This window comes from Eleutherodactylus coqui, chromosome 13 (genome assembly GCF_035609145.1).
Source record: "Eleutherodactylus coqui strain aEleCoq1 chromosome 13, aEleCoq1.hap1, whole genome shotgun sequence".
NCBI classification, from domain to species: domain Eukaryota; kingdom Metazoa; phylum Chordata; class Amphibia; order Anura; family Eleutherodactylidae; genus Eleutherodactylus; species Eleutherodactylus coqui.
Window position 1 is genome coordinate 4,850,379 of NC_089849.1, and position 17,204 is coordinate 4,867,582.

Genomic DNA, 17,204 nt, shown 5'->3' on the forward strand with positions numbered 1-17,204 from the left:
TACAATAAATAGGTAGAAATGCAGGTAGCCCTGGCAGCCAGACATTAAACCTCCATTCTTTACACTGCTGGCTGCATCCAGACAATGGAGTAGAAACACGGTCTACATTAGCGAAGAGACGATTGTTGCAACTTGGTGGCCATGAAAACAAGCAAAGAAGCAGCATCTAAGTGAACGAAGTGAATCGTCAGCCGCCGCCCCCCCATACCTTCATGCCAGCGTTCCTCAGAGTCTCCAGGGTGGGTCGGACATCGACCTGAAGTTGGTCTTCCACTCCGGTCAAGCAGAGCAGCTCCATCTCCATCTCCAGACTCTCAATCACAGTGGCCACCTTTAATGAGCGGTCGTGGACGCTGAGCTTTGCCTGTACGTACCGCGCCTGGTGAGAACACGGTGGGGAAATATTAGACTGACTAGAGTGGAAATGGGTTTATATCACTGGGGGGGGGGGGGGGCACTTATTATCCAATTAGCTTCTCTACCCTAAAATCTCACATGGAAAGTTCTTGTTCACCTTGTGGAGATCCAGCTGGTGCAGCGAATCTTACATGCAATGCTCCTTGGGAAAAGTATGCAAATTAGCTCTGCTTCAGAAAGTGGAAAACTTTTTCTCTAGTGCCATCTATAGGCAGCTACCCTGTAAGCCAGAGGTCCTCAACCTTTTGTACCTTGTGAGCCGCATCCCTCTTTATAAGTTGCTATGAGCAGTTAGAGGGGGAGGATCAGCGGACTGCACCACCCAGCCTCGTTACAGAGAGGCGGGTCTGATTGGTTAGATACTTTTAGTTTCTGCAGTGCGGTGCAGTTGATAGCTGTGACAGCATGTGTTTTATCCAGGATTCATTGTTCTACTTTCAGGTACTTTGTCCCAATCCAGTCTTGTCTAGTCTGACCAGTCTGTGTGTCTTGCTCCTTGGTTCTCTAGTCCAGTCTGTGCTTCTTCGTTTGTGGTTTGTCTAGTCTTGGGTGACTCCAGTATTTTCTCCTTTAGTCTAGTCTGGGTCTCAGTACTTTTCTGTTCTCAGGGATAGTGTTTCAGACAGGTCATTCATAGGGACGACTGAGGACTGTTTAAGGACAGTGAGGTCTGGTGCTGAGGGAAAGTGTCAGAGAGAGGCATATGGAGAACCAGTATTGGGGTCAGCATGTCTCTGGTTATTTCATTTCCATACAGTTTGTTCCAGTTTCCACTGCCAGTTTCATTATATTTGTCATGCAGTTACCATCACCCTCCGCCCCATCACCGATGCATTTCCTGCCACGTCCGGTTGTTACACTGTTCTACTGTACTCTAAGTCACATATGGACCCAGGCCACCAGGACCACGGCCGTAAATTAGTGTTTGCAACCCTAAATATCAGAAGCACCATCACATCCGGCACATTTACGCCTTTTATCGAGTCGGACACGGCATGAAAAATAGATCTGGGATGGAAACACGCGGCTTTGTGGGAGATTTTGGATCCCGCGGGAGGAGAACCCAATGCCCTTACACTATCTTCCCTGTTCCTTGTATATAAACTCCTGGCATCAGGACTGCGTGTGCGATTTCAGCTGCGCGCAATTTCTTTCTACAGACAATTCTTAAGGTCGGGAAAATAATAGTCTGCTGCCTCACCTCGAAATCCTGATACTGCTCCTCCGTCAGGGACTTTTTTGCCACCACCAGCACCCGGAGTCCCTCTCGTGCCATATTGCCACACTGGGGAAGGAGAAAGGTTGAGTCAGAGCAACTCGAGCGCCTCGCTACTCGCTGTGGATCTACTAGGGGGTCATCGTCCTGGAAGCCATCATGTGATATCATGCTGCGAAGGGGATTGGCCGCTGATAACCGGCACAGGTTCTCCGGAGTATCAGACATTTCTAACATCCACTGACTTCCATCCCGCAGACACCTGAAACGGACAGGAAGTGCGCCCACTAATCCCTCCCACCACGGGGAAGTACTATTAGGGGTGCGCTAGGGACCCCCTTCTATTGTCTGCAGTACGGGCACATCCATTCATTTCAGGGGTCACCAAGGATCCCGGCGGCTGGATGCACAACCATCGGCCATTACCAGGACAAGGAGAACATCATGACCCCTCGCTCGCCAAATCGCACTGCGGAATGCACAAAACCGCTACATAAAGTCAGTAGCGATGTAGCAGAGCCGAGTTCTGGCCTCAATACCCTAATTGTACAAGTGTCTGGCGATACCCCCCGAGCTGCAGGGCCAGGACTTCAGCGTGTGATTACGGAAATCCTGTGCGGTCCTTATGGGAATGAGTGGTCAGATAATGTGAATGAAAAGAATGGGAATTACAGAAAGTGACCTGCGGGGAGTCAGCGACTAGACATCTACTGGGGTCCAAATACCCTGCAGCAGCTGAGAGGAGCGTCCGCTAAACTAAGACTATTTTGGAGAAGTGAAATGAAGTTCTGTACGTTTTAATAGGCTCTCATGATAATTTCCAAGATCTCTGCTTGCTGTCAGTAACGTTCTGCTTCCTGACAATGTCTATCACTGTGGTCAAGCGCTTCACTGTGTTAGTTGGACATTTCCAGGACAGGTTTTTTTTTTTTGTGCGTTTGGTTGTTAAAGGGAAGGTTTTCATTCACTGACAGCAAGCAGAAATGTAGGAATTTGGGGAAAATTGAAAAACAAAAAAGTACATTAAAAAATACTGAACTTTTCATGGTGCAATAATTAAAGGCAGACGAGGAATCTGCAGTGCGGCTGCGGCAGCTCTCCACACGGGAACGGACCTGCGGTGCAGACTGTCACTTTCTCGTGTCGGTTCTCACTGCGAATTCCATCCCTTTGTAAGTAGAGAGGAGACGTCTGCATGTTCCACCTAAGAGCACCTACCTCCTCCTCCAGCCAGTCGTTGTACTGCACGATCCCCGCCATCACCACATCCGCCCCCTTCATATAGAAGGTGATCTCCCCGGTGGAGTCCTCCTGTGCAGCAAGGGTTAAAGGTTTAGGCATTAGTAACGTGAGGCACGGGATACAATGTATCTGCTCTATATCCTGCAGATGAGTGATGTCACTGGCGCCGCACAACATTGCGGACCTCCCGTAAACTGCGCCATTATTGACTGACTAGCAATCCAGGCCGTTGTGTGAACAACCACAAGCGCTGTACAACGAGGCGGCCGGTCCGTTTTTTCAGCCTTCCACCTCGCTCACATAATAAGGAATCTGCAACGTCACCACAGATTCGCGACGCAGATCTACGCGTGGATGAGCGCCGCTCAACGCGAAGAAAATGTGGAAAATCTGCGTCACGGACAAATACGTTTTGTGCCGCAGACCATAAGCTCTACGGCGCGTATTCCCGTTATGGCGTAACTTCCCAACACGGATTTTGGCATGAAATCCTCATATAAAAATGCTGCCCGTGAATACGGCGTTCGGCGTTGTTCAAAGGGACAGAAATCCACATTGGAAACCTCTCCGTGTGGCGTTCAGTGGACATCCACTTGTGCGCGGTTACCATGGATACTTGATGTGGACACTCATTAGCATGACACGGATTAGCCTCATGTAATGGCGTGCGGCTGCCCGACGCCGTAACGACACGTAGAAACGACACGTTGTTTATGTCAATGCGGATTCTATCATTCACTCACAAGAAATCCCCGCTGCAAGAACGGCGCTGCGAGTTCCCCCAGCATGCAACGTGTTAGAGGGGCGCGGAGGCCAACTGATATCGGCACGGAAATGAGACCGTAATTATGGCGTCTGAGCAGGGACGTATTATTAGCTGCAGCCAAGCGCGGCTGTCACATGACAGCGCCGGGCATCCTGGAGGCATCAGGCAGGGATTTAATGTAATTTCTTTCGGGAGCCTCGATACATCGCAGCCTCCCCCGTGTGGGAGGAGCATCGGATGTGGTAACCGCTCAGACTTCCACGTACGGCGAGGCCAAATACGTGGGAGGTTTTTAATTGATTTTTCATTTTTTTTTATGTAAAAGGTGTTGCTTTTTTTGCACTTTATTTTTTTAACGGTTTAAACCTTTATTAAGGGCGAACGCCCGCGGACGGATTTCTTGGACGCGGCAGAAATCCCCGGCGTGGCCCGCAGCTGTTAGGTTCTATTAATCCTAATAGCTCAATGTTTACGCTGCGGAATGCCACCGCAGCGTGAAATAAACCACAGCATGATCTATTTGCCGCGGGAATACGCACGGCCGGCTTCCGTTGTAGTCAATGGAAGCCGGCCGTCACGCTATACCTCCGTTGTAGCACAGCAGAAGTATCGTGTGAATACGCGGCCCCGCCCCCTGCCAGCCGCATCATCTGACACCGCCGGTGTGTCATGCGCTGTACTGTACATGCGCGCCGGCCCTCCATGCAGGACACGTACGCAGGATCCGGAGTGGTAAGTATGGGGGGGGCACCGTGTCGGACTCTACTGCGATATTCCGCTGGCGGAGTCTGTCACGGCCGGGGGCATGAGCCCTTAATCTGTTTTCACACCTTTCTTTAGTCTCCACAGGGAACTTAAGCTTGCAATCATTTGATCACTTCTATATACTGTAATACTTGAGTATTGCAGTGTAGAGCGATTTTTGACATTGCCACTGGCAGGGCTTGGTAGCCATCTGTGAATGGCAGCCCTGGGAGCCTTTGGTAGGCTCCAGGCTGCCATGCCAGTCCATCGGCACTCGCCAATCATGCAAGAGATGCCGATGGGGTTTGGGAGGCGGCTGCCTAACCCCCCCCCCCCCCCCACTGACTATTCAGATGCTGCAGTCACAGCTGATCGACCCACAGTGCAGCCCAATTGGCATTGCGGATGGCCCGCGGGTACCTGCGTCATCGCCTAGTGACAGCGCAGGAGAAACCTTTTTTTTTTTTTAATCTGTACTGTGCCTGACTGATGGCGAGCGTCCGCGGTCACCTGCTGTACAGAACGAGAAGGTACGCGGGGTCGCCGGTCGGGGTCACAGACAGATTCTGCTGCGTGTGGAATCTGGATCGTTGGTGTGGTCCCGGCCTTACTCCCATTATGGCAGTTAGTGGCGGTTGTCGCGAACAGCCGTTGGTTGCGCGGCCCACAGCGTCAGGACTGTGCGACATTTATGTGCGTTCGGCGGTCCAAAATGGTTAAGAAGCGAGTGGTTGCCAATACGCCTCTTATGTACAAGGATGATGGTGCATGACCGGCTACATAGACACTCTCCTGGTAATGGGGTTCTTGGCTCTGCTCATCCTGAGCCTCCTGGTTCTTGTATTATCAGGGCTGTGAGATGTAAACGGCCAGCGCAGCGGCAGAAGAGCGGGACACTCAGTAACATACAGGACGGTTCTCGGGCAGCCGTGGCAGCGCTGATGAGAGGAGCAGGTATTATGGAAGGCGGGTAATGACATGGATGCAGGAAACGGTGCGGAGCGCAGCTTCCTGTGCAGCAGCGCTGCTGTAGACAGCCTCCAACATAAATAGCCTGTCCGCGGACCCTCCAGCGAGTCACGTCCTGCGCAGGGTCAGGGCCAGGACAGAACTTTCTCATGTTTCAGTGGGTCGCTGGTGGTTGGCATCCGCTGCGGTCCGCTCATGCCAATTTGCACCCGGAGCCGCAGTCCCTTCAGTATCCTCCTCCTCAGGGTGGCACTGCTCCGGAATACACTGGGCGGCACAAATTGCGCCGTAGCCTTGGTGTACGTGGCGGGTGCAAAACTCATTCCGTGCGTCAGAAACGTGTGAGCCGCGAGGCACTTTAAGAGGGTCGGGCAAGAAATGAACGAAGGAGCTCTAAACCGTGCCAAGTCTCCTGCCGACAGGAACCAAAGATTTGGTTCAAAACGGAAGTAAACGAACCAAGAAATGGCGTAAATAGAAGAAAAATGGTCAGCACATCAATCAGAGCGTGCGCCGTTGTGATGCGTTTGGTGCAGCGTCCGCCGCCGCATCGCCGGGACTTATGTTGCCTTTATTTAGACCCCGTTCACACAGAGACTGCGGGATGCAGATTCTGCGCCAAAATCTACATCAGGATCCTCATCCGAATAGAATCTCACTGAAGTCATCAGGGCGCGTACGATGGCGGCCCTCGCTGACGATGGCGGCCCTCGCTGACGATGGCGGTCCTCGCTGACGATGGCGGTCCTCGCTGACGATGGCGGGCCTCGCTGGCGTCGGCTTTGGGTCATTTTCTTTTTTATGTAGATATTTTTATATAAAAAAAAACACTATTTTTTTTTTTGCTGTCTATGTATAAGACGACCTCTGGGGGTCATTCACATGTCCTTCCCACTGTAGCCAGGGCATGCATAGGTGCCGCATCTATAGGAGCCCCATTACAGAGAACATCCCCCTGCAGTGACAGTAGTCACTAACAGAGCTGATCAGGGGCTGCAGCTCTGATGTAACGGGGGGGCTCCCGGCGGTCATGTGATCACTGAGTCGTGTAGTGGAAGTAATACTTCCGCTTTCATTTTTTAGTACATAGCACTCATTGAGTGCCGTGTATGCAGGAGAGGTGAAGGCTTCTCCCTTCTCCTCCGGGTTCTCAGCTGTGACTAATGGCCGAACCGACCTGCTTGATTGCAGCAGCAGAGGCTTTAATCCCGTGCCATATTTCTGCTATTGGCTAAAGCCCAGGACCAAGCGTCATATATTTACCATGTTTGGTCCTTAAGGGGTTAAAATCCACATTATGGGGGAAAAAGAAGAATTGACACGTCCGCTCTTGAGCGATTTTCATGCAGGAAGCACATCTGGTGGCCGCACTCCGATTCCTTCCACTTGAACGGGCCAAGGCTTTGTCCGGCTCCGAGGCTCAGCCCTGCATTCCTGCCACAGATGATTTACAGATCGGGGTCAGATCTGCCACGAAGCGCCGTGTGAACGAGACCCTGGAGGGACAACGCAGCTCCAACAGCACTGGCTGCATTAGGCCGGGTTCTCACAGGGCGGATTCTCGGCGGAAATCTCGCAGTTTGGCCGCAGCAAAAACCGTGAGATTCCCACCGGGAGAACCGCCGCGTCAAAACCTGCGGCGGTTTTGAAGCGGCCCGGCCGCTTGCTCTTCCGCTGCGGTCGGCGTTCCCATAGAGGAAAGCGCGACCGCAGCGGGAAAAAAATGGACATGCTGCGGTCGGCAAATCCGCGCCGTAGCGGTGGCTTCTGCTGACCTAGCCGCAGTGGATTTGCTGTCCCGCGTGGACGAGATTTCTGAGAAATCTCATCCACATGGCTGGCTAATCCCGGGATTAACGGCCGCAGGCGGATTTGCCGTGGCGAAATTCCACACGCCCCGTGTGAACCCAGCCTTACACTAACCAAGATATACTTGGGCTTCTGCGGATCCCACGCTGCAGCCCCGCTGTGGTCCCAGTGATTGTGGTGCAAATTGGGACTATTGTCAATAGTGACGGTGGCTTCAGACGGAGGGGGCTCAGCGGTCCCCTGGGGCTGCCATAGCAGTCACTGGCCTACGAATGTCCTCCTGGTCCGCCATGAACTCAAGTCCAGCGGCCTCTGCCTGAGGTGTAATAGACTGCAGCGCACAGGTACATAAGTAGTGCGGTGTATTAGCGTACATGTGACCACTTGATTACAAGACCCCCTGCGGGACTAAAACAAGCGGCGGACATAAAGGGAAATGAGGTTTAATTAAAAGGAAAAACCAAAGTACAGAATATTTCTACATGGAAAACCCTTAAAAAACAAAATTGTCATCGCTGCTCCTAATGACAAACGCCATAAACCGCCATACAGAGATGCTTAACCCCTTCAGGACCAGAGGCGTATACATTGTTTATTTTCAGTTTTCCGAGTGTCATAACCCTTCATTCTCCCCGTGGCCTCAGCTGGGGGGCTGCAGCTATTACCAGCATGTTTGAAAACGCCCATTTTTGATCACCTTTTAATCAAACTGTTAGGAGCTGGGATACAAAAGAAGAATTTGCATTTCTAGTATATATATATATATAAATAATAATAATAATAATAATCTTTATTTGTATAGCGCCAACATATTCCGCAGCGCTTACGGCCTTCACCATCTGGGATAAATATTGTGACATTTTAACGGTTTGCACTTTTACGTACCCGGTGCCGCCAAGTAAGGCCTCGGTCAGACAGGCAGCATCGCGGTCCTCTGTGGCAGCTGTGGCGGGGGATTCTTTCATCCCCGCTGCAGACCCCTCATCACTGAACAGCATGACAGCGCTGCCAGTGTGCTTAGTGATGGGGGACTCCCCGCGGGGATTAACGAACCCTCAGGTAGTCCCCCCGTCACCCCTGTAACATCCCACGATGTCTTTACGCGCAGCACGGACCCGACCGACGCGATTATAGGCATGTGATCACTTCATAGGAAACCAATAGAAACTAAGAGACGCAATCTTTTTGTGCACATAGGCGCACGAAGAAACTGCTCGTCTGCCGCGGCCCGAGGGTCTGGGGTTTTTAGTTGTTTAGATATATTATGGGCAACACCGAGCTGCGGTACATGCCCCCCCCCCCCCCCCCCCTCCCGGTCGGCTGTGACTGTGGCATCTGACCGGGTAACTGCTGCGATCCGAGCCGAGTCTGGTTACCATCAGCCATCGCTGCGGTTGTAAAGTAGTTACAAATGTAAAGAAATGAGATGCAGAAATATGCTGAAGCTTCATTATTTACAGAATAGGCTGCGCTGCAGACCACGGTGAGCATCAGTTGTCATGGAGACGACTTACCGCCCTTCCAGCGCACTTACCCGCACAATGACGCCCATCCTTTTGCTTTCATAGGTAAATGGGAAGATCTGCAGAATTGTGAAGTTCATGATTTGGCCACCAGGTGTCCTCAGCTGCATGGAGGACTGGTCCCTTCCCACCAGCGTCAGCCCCACGCTCTCCGTCCATTGTACCAGGGCCACCTAGGAGCAGAAGAGGTGAAAGGTCACAAGCATGAAGTCAGCAAGGTGATCACAGCAGGAGACAATGGCCGACTGTTTCTGCGGAGGGACTGCTGCTCACAAATGGCGCTACATGTCCTACTAAAAAGAAAAAACAAGATTCTCAGCCCTCTATGAAGAATGTTAGAGCAGATAAGGTGCGATATATGGCGGATATCCCTCACCTCCCACACGGCAGATAATAACCAATCAGGAGGGTTCTGGAGTGCGGGAGAACATACAAACGCCATGCATGGACCGAGAGGCGACGGCTTACCCACTAAGCCACCATGCTGCCCCGAATTAACACTCAGCAGGACTTGTGCAGCTCAGGTTCTTCTCTAGTGCCCTTCCCGTCCGCAGACATTGTGGGATGGCCCTGGTAGCAGCCGATCACCACGGATGTGGCGCCAGTAACCCCCCTCCACCCCGTTCGTTTAATGTCACATCAACACCGTTCCTTGGAGCCCGAAAACAATACGGGACGGAGAAGGGCGACTCACGTGACACAGGGAGAGAAACCCAGAAAACGTGACCGCATCCCCATACATTTCTCACCTCCTCCTTAATGTGCGCCCCTCCTCCCCCCCCTCCCCCGCATCGAGGCGCAGCTTCTCATTGACCCTTGGTCTCATCTTCGCGGCGTCTGCACCCTCACATCTCCTTCTCCCCAAAACTGATCGGCGGAGTGAAGCTAATGATGGAAGATATTTAACCTGCTGCAGTCCCTGCGATCTGCCACTGGAGGGCGCTCATGTCTCAGCGCACTGCTGCCACCACTTCTCCCACAACTATTCAAAGGAAATTAGATTTGGGTTTTTTTTATAGTTAAGAAAAAGATTTTAGGAGTTTTTTCTTTTTTTTTTAAAACTCTATCCGCTAAGCAGCATCTTTGTTTAGTGCCGGCCGGAGCACAGAGTGACATTGTAGCGCTGCAGAAGCAACCGAGTGATCGCAGCGCCAATTTACCGAAAATTATCAAAGCAAAAACTTTTATTTTATATTTTTTTTAAACTATCCAAAAAAATTGTTAAAGGTTTAAGAAAAACTCTTCTCTGTCCATCATAAAATAAGTTATCTCTGCGCCCAGAAATTAATTAAAACATCTCATTAATCCCACAAGGTGAGCGCAGCCAGAAGAAATAGATACAAAATACCAGAATTGCGCTTTTTGGTCCCCCGCACCTTATGGAAAAGATTCAACGATCAAAAAGATGCATTTGCCCCAATATGCCATCACTTACTGATCGCCCCACGAAACGCGTCCTCAAAAAGCCGCAACAACGGAAAAAAAGACGAGATCAAAAAAATGGCGACAGAAATTATATTGATTTTCAAAAAGGTATTTTACACGTTTCCTGTAATCTCCCATCACCGATGTGCGTTCGGCATCGCGGCAGCCGCACCGCCCCGCAGCACCGATAACCGCTCATTCCTGCTGCGCTGTCAATGCAGAACAACAAACCGCCCAAAAAGGGTTTTTTTCTCACTTAGAAGTTTTTTAAATATTGCAATAAAATGCCACGATGCAATAAACGGTCCCGCGAACATCGAGCGCCGTGCGGCCGCGCAACGGAGAAAGAAGAGCGCTAGAAGGAGAACAAGTCAGGCCGCGGCTGAAGGGGTTAATAATTCCGTAGTCGTCATCGATCTGCGAACATGATAAATAATGAGGCTGGATAATTCGGTTGCTCCCGGCATCACCGCGCTCCTATCTGCTGTCAGCGGGGGGCTGTAACTGATCGCTCAGGACAGGGGGGCTTCTCACAGGAAACAAATTTAGGAAATCCTGCCTTCTGGCTCAGGAAATGGATTTCATGCCGAGCGGCGGGTAAGAAGAGACAGAACAGCTTCTTAGTCCGTCACCTTCCTGGAGACGGAGGCGCCGCTGCTCGCCCGCAGATCCTTGCAGACACATGAGGGTTATAATACACAGCAGCGTAATAAGCAGAGGAAATAACAGAAGCCCGCGGTGACCGAGGGGCCGACGCACCGAACTCCATTACTTCCTATGGGGATTATCTGCCAGCTAACGATTTAGTATTTTGTATCCTAGACACCATGGGGTCATGTGATCAGCGGCGCACATTCAGCTACGTTCACGCTACTGAATCCGATTTGGAAAAAAAACTTCAGTAATCTGGGCGTTCCGGCGAGCGTTTCTGCCACAGGTCAGCGTTAGAGCCACCGCAGATCTGCGCACAGATTTCCCGTTAAGGACGACACGCGGTTGCATTTTTTTTTCCACATGTGAATTTCAAATTTGTACTCAGAGATCACATGGTGGCAGGCCGATGATGTCACAAAGGGAGCGTCATCATGTAAGGAGTTAACAGCGGGGATCAGTGTCATCACCAATCCCTGCTGCTGCCGCGTAAGGCTAGCAGTCCATCACAGCCACCTCCTGCTGCGGATGGCGCTATCTATAGGGAGTAAGGGGACTTCCCAGCCAGGACGTATACATTAACCTTCTGGGGCAGGATGGGGTTAAAGGGATTGTCCGGGCATTTACTATGGAAGGTCTGTCCTCAGGAGAGATCATTAATAGTTGGTCAGCGGAGGTTCGCAGCTCAGGATCCCTACCAGATGGCAGACCGTTCTGTACACGACGCAGCGCCCATTGAATTTAGTGCAATACCAACCCAGGCCTCTGCACTGCGGACGGCGCTGTCTGACAGTTGGCCCGATATCCTAAAAGTCAGACCTCCACCGATCGACTATTGATATCATCACTAGTAAAGTCCCAGAAAACGCTTTTAAAGTGAAACTGAGTGTTTTTGACTACCTTACACCGGCTGTAACCCCTTTATAGCTAGAGACACGTTGCAGGACCCATCATGTATAGCAGCAGGGATAAAGAACACCTTGAACAACTCCAGGGCATTATGCAAATTAACCTCCAAGTGTCCGCTGGGCGTTCCTCCAGCAGAGAAGAGTCCTGCGATATGGTGGCAGCCGCTGGCATCTAGACTGGTGGGGGAGGTGTCAGCGATGTCACAGGCGGAAGTGCTGAGGGGCCGTAGGACATTTGTCTTCTGAAGGACACGCCCAGCGGACACTTGGGAGACAAACGCTCCTTATAATGAATGCGACTTTACCTCATCGGGGCTGGATGCCTGGTAAACCCGGCAGGAATCCTCGAATTGTCTCTCGGCCTCGGCCTGGTCCGTCACCCCGTTAGACTCGTACGAGGGGGTGACGTTGTGGCAGAGGGCAATCCCCTTCACGGCTTCGTAAACGCGGCTGCTCATCGTCTTGCGCACTTTGGTGGTGGTGCCCTTCTGTGCCGGAGGATCCTGAGGCGGCTGGAGAGTCAAAAAAAACAAGTCAGCACATGACCTGCTCCGGGCGCCTCTACACCCCTACAATCAGCCATTCCTTGGGGCGCGGGTCTACACTAACAACATATATCCAGAGTTCAAGAACGACTTCTGGAGGGCGAGCGAGCCGCGGCCGGCGCAATTTGTATTAAGGTTACCAAGATGGCGCAAGCAGAGCAAGATATTTGGCTGCACTCCTGCAGCACCAGGCGCTTCCTGCCTACCAGCCGGCAGTCGGCGCCCGCTGAGCAGTTTTTGTAAGGCTCGATTTGCCATTTCCCAGAGCATTTGGTTTCATAAATGCAGTTATTTTCGGATTGCAAGCTCATCGGCGCAGAGCGCTCTTCGGCACAGGCTCCTGCCGCCTCTGCGGTGTGACTGCTACTTACCTGTTATATCACATTACCCGCCTGCTCACCCCAGTGTTGGGGTCCCGGAGTGCGGCCGGGTGTCTGCTGGGTTTTCGATCTGCATTTAATTGTGCTCAATAATGCAGTCTGAAAACCGCCTGCGTTTTGCGACAAATCGCTACCGTGCAAATGTGAAGCTCCACCCCCAGGACGTCCGGGACTGGTCTAGACGGCCCGCAGCTGCCTTATATAAGGAAAGGAACTGCGTCGGAGTGCCAGAGCGAGGAAGAGGATATGTGAACAGAGGAACAGCAGTCAGAGAAACTCCTAAAGTGGCGGAGGCCGTGCAAAAGTGAGCAGCAGCCTTTACCCTATGCTGGGGGAACGGCCAGGAGCCTCCACTATACGGAGATGGCCCAGGACTGTGAAGGGAACAGAGAGGTCCGAGCAGCATGGAGAAGAGCCGCACCGATGCCTGGAGACCGGGCAGAACGGCTGACGATATGTGAAAGACTGCGAGAAGCTGCCGCTGGACAGACGGCTGCCGGCCAAGAGGGCAGCTGGGCTTGTGGAGCCGCGGCAGGGCGAATCGGGCCAAATGGAACCTTCTAGTAATTCACACCTTCCTACGGAGCGATTAACAAAACCTCGTTAAGTAAAGTTTATTTTATAAGAAGTGCTGCCTCAGTCCGTCACCGCCGCGCCAAAATACTGCCGCGCTATAACACCGCCGCGCCAGAACACCGCCATCTTCCTGCTCCAGGAGAAGCACACAGCGGACGGCTTCTATGGGGGCCGCACACGGTTATTTCATCCAAGTGGCTTCTACCGGTGAAGGACATCAAAATCACGTACCGCGCCTGCGGAAGGATCTGAGTACTGCGGCGGTCTGCGGTAAAACAGGCGGTTTAGAGTGCAATTAGACTGAAAAGCAAAATATCTGTGTAAATGCTGTAAACCTGCGATGCGCCGCGGCGACCGCCAGAGCCAGCCAGCAAATACTACTGGTAATGGGTTGGATAACCGCCGAGCAGACTGCGGCACACGATTAAAACAGTCCGAACGGAGAATGCGATCTCGTCCCGGCGCCTCGCCTGCGAACTGCGTTACGGGATAGTGGCAGCAGTCAGCCGGCGGCTCCGTGCGATACATCGGGGGATCTTACTGGTTGGTATATTCTTGTACAACTACAGATTAAATTAAATAAATTCTGTGACATTTGCGCCATTTTTCTAGACTGCGTCACGGAGGACACGCGCGCCCGTTGTGCCTTATGTAAACGGTGTGCCTTCAGAAATAAAACAGGAACGGAGGCGACTTTGAGGCAAGCGGCGGCCGGATCAAATGTTAGTAATAAAGCTGTCAGGTCATCCGCCGCATTAGAAACACATTTTGCGACTGACCCTCCAGCCAGGAGCCGCGCGGCCCTTTATGGATATGATTAATGCGAATGGGAACCAGATGCCGAGCGCCGGCTCCCCAACGCGCTTCCCAGATATTGCCGAGACTATTTTTAGTTTTGGCCTCCTGCTGTAATTAGACAATTACCTAATTAGGCTGGTCATGCAGCGGACAGCGGCCGCGCTTCCTGATCTCTTAACCTCTGCTGTCAGGAGGAGCGCCAAAAAGTTTCACTTCCAGGTCAAAAGGTGACGGAATGGAAATAGTAATGGAAGCCATGAATGAGACTGGAAGGAAACGCGTCTCATTACACGGCGCAGAATCAGCCCCTTAATCACTTGTCAACAGCAGGAGAAATTGGGGGGTCCAAGATGGCGGCTGTGCATTACGCAGCTCTCCGGGCGCACATAAATCTCATCCTTCTCACTTCTGCTGCCTTTCATGTGAGCGATTACAGGATTCCATCACACAGCGCTCACGGGCGGCCCACACGGGATTAACCGCGGCTCGTGAACCGCCGCCGGGGAAACCATATATAATACAGAAGGGTCAGAGCGGACCCCGCGGCGCAAATCTGTTCGCAGTTACTAGACGCACACTGACAGCCGACGAGCGTTCCTGTCCAAGCGGATATAAAGGCACAACACGGATACTGAACAGCCCCTTTAGTAGCGCCCCCTGCGGGTCAGTTTCAGGGGGAATCCACATTAGATGGGAAAATCCAGCGATCGCAGCGACTTCCAACGAGGCCTGGTCATCGATGCTAGAAGGTGGGGGGTTTCTCATGTAACAGTGTGAAGAGTATACTGAGAATGGCGCGATCGAGGGAAACATCCAACGAAAAGGGATCCTGTGGAAACAACTCATCAGTGAAAGGGGTCGGAGGAGGATGTCAGGAATCGTTCTGACCAACAGGCTGCACAGTCAGCTGAATACAACGCTGGAGCTCCAACTAACGTGTCCGAACGCACAACTCGCCGTTCCTCCGCACGGATGGTATAACAGCGGGCGACAAGTTCCAGCGCCATTGTGTGTAAGAGAAACAGAAAGACTCCAGCGGGCAAAAGAGCGCAAAACTTGTATCACTGAGCAGCGGAAGAACATCTCCTGGTCAGAGGGAGCCAGATCTCTGTTGCACTGAGGACAAAGCGCACGTATGCAACGCGCTCCCCCTATACCCAGCCCCTATAGACTGGGCCTCATTTATCAGAGCCATCTCATAGGCCTCTATGGGCAACGAATCACAGCGCAGCTTTCACTTCTTACACTGCTGCAGTAAAATGAAAGCTGTGCTGTGATTGGTTGCTGAGGCGACCAGCATACGATATACGAGGCCGTTGTAGGTTTATGATAGAGTGTGAAGAAATAAAACAGGAGGACCTCCATAACCGCCCCTGCGGCCCCCACACCTCGCAGCGGGCCGGGTCCAGTCTGCGTTATGGTAGGACGTACCTGCGTGTAGATGCTGAAGATGTGACTCTGCACCTCGTCCATGGAGTCCATCCCGTAGGCCACCGTCCCCAGGTGAAGACGTTTGAAGACCATCTCGTTCTGCGTCAGGGTCCCTACAAGACGCAGCGTTATCGTATTATTAGCGGACTGCGAGCCGATAATACAGCAAGTCAGCCGTCACAGGAGGGAAACCATAAACAACGGCAACAAGGCCTCCGCCGCGCCATTATTGCCCGTACGTACGGGAACACATTCCACGCCAGCCCGGCTCTTACCTGTTTTGTCAGTCAGCAGGTAGGAGATGCGTCCCAGCTGCTCCGGGATCGTACTGGATCGGACCACCGTTCCCGGGATCTTGGGGTCCCTGCGGATCATCCAGCTGTAGACAATCTTCCCCATGTCCAGATTGACCCGCAAGCTGCATGATAAACAATATGAGGGACGCTGCAGGTCTATGTCTGTGGCTCTTCGGCTGCAGCGGACTACAACTCCCAGCAAGTCATAAGCTGGAGGGGGCTGCCCTGTGGGGACCCTCACACTGCTGTATTGTCGCGTAAGACTCAACCTCTGATATAGGACTCTCCTCCACTGCTAAAGCGCCGCCGATACATTGCGATCGTTTGTAGGGATTCCCCACTGTGAGTGCGCTGCGTGCGGCGGGCGTTCTGTGGTCACAGCGGGGATCGTCGCGCACAAGATCCACCCAATTGTGATAGGGATCACACGTGAAGAAGCCATGAAGTTCAACCCGTTTGTTCGCACCAATGGACGGAAAAACAGATTGCAGCAGCGCCTATTTCTTGGCGCCCGCTATGCTTGCAGGTCATGTGACTCGTGTGTGAGCACAATGCGGTTTTTACCATTTTTAGGCCGCATTCACACGGGCGAGCGCGATGTCAAACAGGACTTTTCAGTGAGTGTGGTGGTTTTCAACAAATGAACAACTCATCGCTGCAAACGTGAAAAACCGCATGTTCTGCCTGTAGAAAAATGGCGTAGCGTGACGTGCGGTTCTCTTTTTTTAGGATCCCATAGAAAATAACAGGCTAATCTTTTTCATCTCAGACTATCGCATCACCAAAAATAAAGTCACCCATCATAATAAGCTAATTGCACGCACCGGGTGTCCTTAATGTGCGCTTCCATCCATATCACAATTAGACGGAGCTTGCCCATGAACATTGCCCACGCGAATACAGCCTAATGCCCGCTCACACAGAGGTATTGCGAGCAGAGGTTTTAGGCGCATGCCACGGAGCACTGAATCCCCACCGCTATATTCCCACTCACACGTGTTTTCTTGTGCGTCTACATGAGCACGAAAAAAACAAAAACGTTGCAGCGGGTCTTACTTACGGACCGAAATACGCCATTAAAGTCAGCGGGCTGCGTGATGCGCACGTTCGCTGCATAGTCACACGCCATCAATGGGCTTTGGGTTCTTTTGCACAGAACTACGCAGCGCTTACGTGCGCAAAAAAACACTATTAAAAGCACATGAGACTCTTTCACACGTGTGCAGAACGCACGGACCGCGGCGCAATGAGTTTTTAAATGCTGAAACGCATCGTAATCGCAGCAAACAGAGTGTGATGTAGTTCTGATTTGCTTTCGCCCCCGCGACTACAACCTCACAGGGTTAAATCCCCTCATCAGGTTTAAGGGCCCGAGAGAAGCGATGTGCAAGCTGGACGGATCAGTGACGAGCCAAACCTCGGAGGAACAGCGATATCTGCGGGCTCACTGTCACAATGACTGGATGCAACAGCCTGCGCTCCGCTGGGAGAAGCAGACGGCTGTGTGT

General features: G+C 52.1%; 1 protein-coding gene across 1 annotated transcript in view; it reads right to left on the reverse strand.

Moving 5' to 3' along the window:
• Nucleotides 1-17,204, reverse strand: part of ATP9A (ATPase phospholipid transporting 9A (putative)) — a 119,559-nt gene that overhangs the window by 42,453 nt on the left and 59,902 nt on the right. Inside the window, exons 12-18 of the mRNA XM_066586949.1 lie at nt 15,676-15,818; nt 15,401-15,513; nt 11,976-12,182; nt 8,698-8,859; nt 2,852-2,944; nt 1,619-1,702; nt 209-379 (exon numbers count right to left, since the gene is read on the reverse strand). Coding sequence (XP_066443046.1) covers nt 209-379; nt 1,619-1,702; nt 2,852-2,944; nt 8,698-8,859; nt 11,976-12,182; nt 15,401-15,513; nt 15,676-15,818 — 973 coding nt within the window. The remainder of the gene's footprint in view (nt 1-208; nt 380-1,618; nt 1,703-2,851; nt 2,945-8,697; nt 8,860-11,975; nt 12,183-15,400; nt 15,514-15,675; nt 15,819-17,204) is intronic.